This window comes from Heteronotia binoei, chromosome 9 (assembly GCF_032191835.1).
Source record: "Heteronotia binoei isolate CCM8104 ecotype False Entrance Well chromosome 9, APGP_CSIRO_Hbin_v1, whole genome shotgun sequence".
Taxonomy (NCBI): Eukaryota; Metazoa; Chordata; class Lepidosauria; order Squamata; family Gekkonidae; genus Heteronotia; species Heteronotia binoei.
The window spans coordinates 100,348,197-100,354,980 of record NC_083231.1 but is presented as its reverse complement, the minus strand read 5'-3'; the positions used below and the strand labels follow the sequence as shown (position 1 = coordinate 100,354,980).

Sequence of the window (6,784 nt, the reverse complement as noted above, 5' to 3'; positions counted from 1 at the left end):
CCCAAGCTCTGGTTAAAAGCCAGGCGAAAGGGCAAGTGGAAGTGTCATGCTGTTGGTAGAAATTCAACCCTGCAGACATTCCACAGGATCAAGCCATTTATCTGTTGATATAGTTTGCATTATGAACAGGGCTTGCGTGTACTGCCCACTCTTCCACCACACCCGTAAGATATATAATTTTTCCTTCTAAGAAGAGAAAATGATATACAGACTAGGTTTATGTATGGAAGTCCACATCATGCAAGGATTTTTCTGTGTGTGGACATCTGGCCAAGTATGTTGGTTAAGCTGGTACAGTCCTGCTTCTCCACGCACTGTGAGCGTGAACATTTGCTTGAATGGGTTCTGAAAGGATTATCAGTGTCCTGCAGAACTTCCATGTTCAGAGGCTGCATATCTCTGTTATCACCAAAACAAGATGGGTAGCTGAGTTAGTCTGTTTGTAATAGAAAAGAACAAGAGTCCAGTAGCACCTCAAAGACTAACAACATTTGTGGCAGGGTAGGAGCTTTTGTGAGTCACATCCTGCCACAAATTTTGTTAGTCTTTAAGGTAGGGGTGTCAAACTCATTTGTTATGAGGGACGGATATGACATAAATGAGACCTTGTTGGGCCAGACCACATGTGTCATAAAAGGTAATGCCAGGTAGTGGATATATAAACTTTATACAGGACACAGGCAAATACAATTAAATGTTTTTTTTAAAAAAAAACTTAAAAACATGCTTAAAAGTTTAGCACTCTGGCACTATTTTGTTTAACAGTTTCTGATAACTGATACCGCTTGCTCAGGAGACAAGTCTGCGCTGTAGCAATCTTGAGTATGCCGTTCAGGTGTGTGTCTATTAAGTTGCAAACCTACTTTTGTTTTACTGACACTCATTACAGAAATCTCATGGTCAGTGCTTTGAACCTAAGACCCAAAGGAAAACATGAAATGGCTGGGTATTATGTGCTTTTGTATGTAAGTCGCTTCATGTGCTGTCAGCCAATGTAGCTCCTGTGTAATTGAGCAAGCCTTGCAAAGCAAGATGTGATGCAGAAAGAAGCAAGAAAGAGAGAGATGGTAGCAGATGACCGTGAATTGCCTGCGGACCTGGTAGGAGCCCTCCAGGGGCCTGATCTGGCTGCATGTTTGACACCCCTGCTTTAAAGTGTTACTGGACTCTTGATCTTTTCTACTATCAATACAGAACAAAGTTTGAGTCCAGTGACACCTTTAAGAACAACAAAGTTTTATTCAAGGTATTGGCTTTCGTGTGCATGCACAATATCTGAAGAAGTGTGCATGCGCACAAACGCTTATTTATTTAATTGCAGATTTATACCCTGCCCTTCTCTCTGAATCAGAGACTCAGAGCAGCTTACAATCTCCTATATCTTCTCCCCCCCACAACAGGCACCCTGTGAGGTGGGTGGGGCTGAGAGGACTCTCACAGCAGCTGCCCTTACAAGGACAACCTCTGCCAGAGCTACGGCTGACCCAAGGCCATTCCAACAGCTGCAAGTGGAGGAGTGGGGAATTGAACTCAGTTCTCCCAGATAAGAGTCCGTGCACTTAACCACTACGCCAAACTGGCTTACACCTTGTATCACAACTCAGCCCCTCTGAAAGCAGAGGACTGAAGATAGCCATGATGTCCCCTGCTTCCAAGGGGACCGTCATGGAGAATTTTAAGAGCCCTTGACATGATTTAAGTGCAGATAAATGCTGTGTTGGTAAAGACCACTGGAGGCTCCTGAAGTCAAAAATAGGTTTTATTTGTTTTGTACAAAATACAATCATGTACGAAAATGTACACATACAACATTTGTCAAATCAGTTTTACATGTTGAAAAAAAAAAGATTTCAGTGTTTCAAATGAATTTTGCTGACATGATGTGATGTAAACATAGAACTGAGCCCAAAAGGATTATCTTGGGCAGAAAGCAGATCATTGCTGGGAGGAAAATGTGCAGGCTACTTTCAAACTTAGAATAAAGTCAGACAAAAGGATTTTCCTACAGGCATACCTGTGACAGATGTTGGCTTCAGATTTCAAATCAATTGTATATATACATACACTATAAAGACACAATCAATAGAAAAATTCCCCCATGCCTGTCTGACTGAAACAGGCCTGTACTGTGATTTCTTTTTAGTGGGCTTTATGGAGAGAAGTATGCCATGCTTTGTGTCTGAGATAATAACAATTAATAGAGACCACTCAATAAGAACAGACACACAAACACACAAAAGGTGGATTTGTCAATGCATGCAGATGCCCACACAAGGGTCAAGCAGGCATAAAGACGGAACACTTTCAGGCAAGTTTTGAACACCTAACAGAGATGGAATACAAGTTGATGTCTTGTGTACTGGTGAGAACACTGAATATACCAATCCTCTCTTCTTAGGAGTTCCAGAGATTGTCCACATTAGTTTGTCATTACAAAACTCAGAAAGTGTTTCGAGATAACATCTAGGGCCCACAAGATGCCTGCTGGCAAAATTACCCAAGGTTCAGCATTGCTCAAAGAAAAAAAAAAGGCAGTTTTTAAAGGAATGAAATGCCCCTCTCTGTACTACACCATTTCCCTTCATCCATCTCCTAAGACAAATGAAGAATGGGAGAGCAGAACTTTATGACACTTGGCATTAATTCTACATAAACGGACATCCTCATGCAAACATGGTGGCCCCTCACAATAGGTGGAAGACTGCCTATTGTCCCCCCAAATTATTTAACTGCAATTTATAATGGGCCAGCGTACACCACAGAATGGCAAGAAGAGACCTCTCAACCCTGCTGTTTTATTAGACTTTAATTGCCTACAAAGAATTCTGGGAATTTTTAGTCCTTAGAGGGTACTTCCGCCTATGAGCTGGGGTAATGGCTTACCTAGGCAGTTGAACTCTCAGGGACAAAGTTTATGGCCTTCCGTTTTCCCCTGAAGTGTAAGCTGTTACAGGCAGTGAGAGCTATGAAGTCTGAACCAATGATCTGTTTGGTGCACTGTGGGTTGACCAAGCTGCATGGAGGACTGTTAATTAATTCCTGCCTGCTGGCTTGGCTTGGCTTGGATCTGAATGGGGATAACCTGCTGCTAGGTAGGTAGCCCCCTGTGCAAGTGCCCAGTCATTGCTGACTCAAGGGGTGATGTCACATCATTATGTTTTCTTGGCAGACTTTTAACAGGGTGGTTTGCCATTGCCTACCCCAATCATCTACACTTTACCCACAGCAAAATGCGTACTCATTTTACTGACCTTGGAAGGATAAAAGGCTGAGTCAACCTGGAGCTACCTGCTGCTAACAACTGCTGCAGGGCTCATGACACAGGAAGTGGAATTCTAACATAGAATCATAGAGTTGGAAGGGACCTCCAGGGTAATCTAGTCCAACCCCCTGCACGATACAGGAAAGTCACAAATACCTCCCCCTAAATTCAGAAAGATCAACTCTAAAGCAATGCACTTTCCACGCAGCATCTTCTGAATTTCATTTGTATTCGATTTATATCCCGCCCTCCCCACCGAGGCACAGCCCCTTTCTTGAGTCACTCCTGCATGAATCTGATGGTAGGAACACCATCCATTTAACAACCATGTACTGCATGGATGGTGTTTTGGGCTTCTACTTTTGGACCAACATGGATGTAAACAACTTGATCACCATTCTAGAGTTGACTCACAAAAGTTCCAGGGAGAAAAACAGGATCAGGCCTTGCCCTTACAGCTACCAACCTATAAGACCTCACACTTATTTGCATGCTTAGTGGCTGACCCCAGGAAATTAAACCTCTTAAAAAGATTTGATCTCCTGTGTTCTGGGGAAAACTTTTATGCTCAAATGGCCGTAAAGTCTTCTGACTGGTGGTTTTCTTCTCCTAACAGAAAGGAATTGAGAAGTTTCTCTCTATGCTCTCCCACAATGCACCTTGGGATAGCCAGCTGGCTTCTCCTCTTGGACTGAATCACCATATTTTTGCAGTTCAGGAAACTGCTGTGGATCCCCATTTCAGAGCAGAACTTTTCAGATTAGCCCAATCTGCATATATCTGCAAATCCAACCTTGATGTCTAACAAAATAATTAAAAGAAACTGTTAATCGGTTCCAAGCTTCAGCATACAAAAAAAAAAAGAGTAACCATTTGTCCATTTACTCAAGCATAATAATAAAAACAATTCATAAGCATCTCCCCCGGCCCCAGTTTTTAATTCAAGGAAACATTATATCTTAAAAGTGGTTCATTAATTATTATTCTTAATTGGTTTTAAAATAAATCTCAAGCCTCATTTATTTATACTCGCAATATACAAAACATGTGCTTGAGTGGGGGATTAAGACTCACACGTCCACATTCATACAGTGCCGTTGCGTAGCAAGCTGTGAGCACCCACAGCACAGGGCACATTTTACACTAAACCCAGACACTGAAAGTAGAAATGTCACACCCTACATTAAAGAAGAAATCCTGCCCACAGTTATTTTGGCAAGAAAAGAGCCACTAAAAATGACGACTGAGATCCCAAGAGCCGCTTGGTCTCATGAAAACGGACTGTGTTCTCCTAGTGGAATTTTTGGCTTGCTTTCGACCCTGAATTTTCATGCCACGTCACCAATGACTTCTCCAACGCCCCTCCACTTCCAGCATCATTTGTTGTGTGTGTCATCAGGGACTGCCGTTCAAGAAAAGCATCTCTTAGAGAGCTCTTGGGTTCACAGAACTAGTTCTGCAGCTCTTTGGATCCCAGTCCACATTTTTGCATCAGCTTTAATCAGAAAATCTTAGTAAATGAGATTTGATTTGGAGAAGCAATTATTTGCTCGAATTCTGGCATGTATTCTTCTTACTCATTTTTTTTTTTAATTCAACAGATTTATACAGTTTGCGAAGGCAGCTCCATGATCTGACATGATTCATTTTTATCAAACACACATTTAAAATGGTGCCGGACTGGGTGCCTGGAAGGTTTTCCTGCTGACTACACTTTACTTCCTATTCAGCTGCTGGCTTCTCTAGACAAGTCTTAAAGCTCAGTCACAGGCGCATTTTTTTTCCATCCTAAAAGAACATAACAAAAAAGTCAGGTAGATAAAAACTTTTTTAAAAGTACAATTTGGTTATGCTTTCTATTAGTTCTCATATCTTAAAAAAATATAAACTTTCTCTAAAGTGCATCGTTGTACCTACAATTTGTACACAGACCATTTCAAAAGTGCCGCAATCTCGCTGCACAAACAGCTGCGGATAAGCACGGGACAGGAAAGGGAGCAACCTCATCACTGGATATTGATGGATCTGTCAAACATTCGGGAGTTATGGCAAAGCACTGGGCTGGTTTGTCCCATGTTTAAATACACAGGGCTGCATCCCCTCACTTCACTTAGCTAAGTGTGGCGCCTTCCTCCGGCGGAAAAGGTTCCTCCCTCAGCTCCTTACATTGGAGGAAGAGTTGAGGCATAAAGAACCCTGCCTGGAATCTTGACTTGCTCTGGAAGTTTCTGGTAAGCGTTCCAGGGACCTGGCCTTGGGGTGGTAAAGGTAGAAAAACCAATAATGGAAGACAGACTGGCTTTCAGGGACGCTCGTGTACCATTATCAATCACCTCACCAAACAACCTCTTAGTAAGGAATCCCAAGTTGCCCCAGACCAATCTGAAAACCACTGGCCTAGTCCAATCACAATGCCCCAAGCAACTCTCTTTTCAGCTCAGTGCTTGTGCAGCTTTGAGGGCACCCAATTGCAAGGGGTTCAGTTTTCTTTTTTCCATGGGTTGGATCCAGCCAGCTTGTTCACTCAACTCTTACTACAGCCCCCAACTCACGTGGCTTTTGTACAGGCAGATCCTACAATCCCCATGATATCCTTTTTTGGCGGTCGAAGGGGACCACCCCCTCCTTCCTTTTTTGGTAGTGAGGAAGCTGGTTGGATCTCTGACCCTCTCTGAAAAGGGAGTCCTGAAACAGGTTTTCAGCAAAACAAAGGACAAGAAATAGCTCTGAGAAAGAAGTCGACACAAAGGCCATGGCAGGAGACAGTGCTTCCCCCAGAGTGGCGATTCACCATTGAACAGTGGCAAACCAAAACAGCCATAAGCCAATAAACCAAGACTGCAGTCATAGGCAAGATTCCCAAGAATATTGTTTTCAAACACTACAGCTGAACAGAATCATCTCAGAATCAGCATCCTGTCCCATTACAACAGACTCCGGTGTTTGATTGGTCTGACGATTACAAAGAACTGGCGATTCGCGACAGCTCAAGCGAGTTCATCTCTCTTTTCATTCGCGCTCCGGAGAAGGCATAAATCTTACTCTGATCATCTAAAAAAAAATCAGAAACTGCAAGCTGATCAAAGCAAAGGACCCTCCCTCCCCCTTTGGAACAGAGCATTTCGACTGTTTCGTAACCCCTTCTTTCCTGCTGGCTTGGGAGACCGGCTCGGAGAAAGGACAGTCCACAAGTCTAAAGAAAGATGCTAGACCCCCCCGTCCGGCTTCTCAGTTCATGGAGAGTTCCTCAAACACCCTTCCAGTATACAAGGATCTTGCTGAGTACTTCAAGCAATCATTCCTTTGGCTTGTCCAGCTTCTTAACTCTATTGGCAAGGTCAAGGGGTGCTTTCCTTACATGATTTTGGAACTAATATCTCTTTTGCTGATCAGGACTTCCAAAAGCCTCATCTTGGCCTTAACCTGCTTGTATTCGCTATACTCTTCAGCCATGGGAATACGGTCTTCTTTCTGGACATTTCTGTGAGAACAAAGAGAAGACATGTAAGCGGCTCCAGGGAC

The 6,784-nt window shown here is 43.1% G+C and overlaps 1 protein-coding gene across 2 annotated transcripts in view; it reads right to left on the bottom strand.

Annotated features, from left to right (window-relative positions):
* Positions 1-1,741: 1,741 nt before the first annotated feature.
* FAM13A (family with sequence similarity 13 member A) overlaps positions 1,742-6,784 on the bottom strand; it is a 220,659-nt gene continuing 215,616 nt past the window's right edge. For both annotated transcript variants that reach the window (XM_060247061.1, XM_060247062.1), the window contains one exon: positions 1,742-6,743. In XM_060247061.1, the coding sequence (XP_060103044.1) occupies positions 6,617-6,743 (127 nt within the window). In that variant the 3' untranslated portion in view covers positions 1,742-6,616. The remainder of the gene's footprint in view (positions 6,744-6,784) is intronic.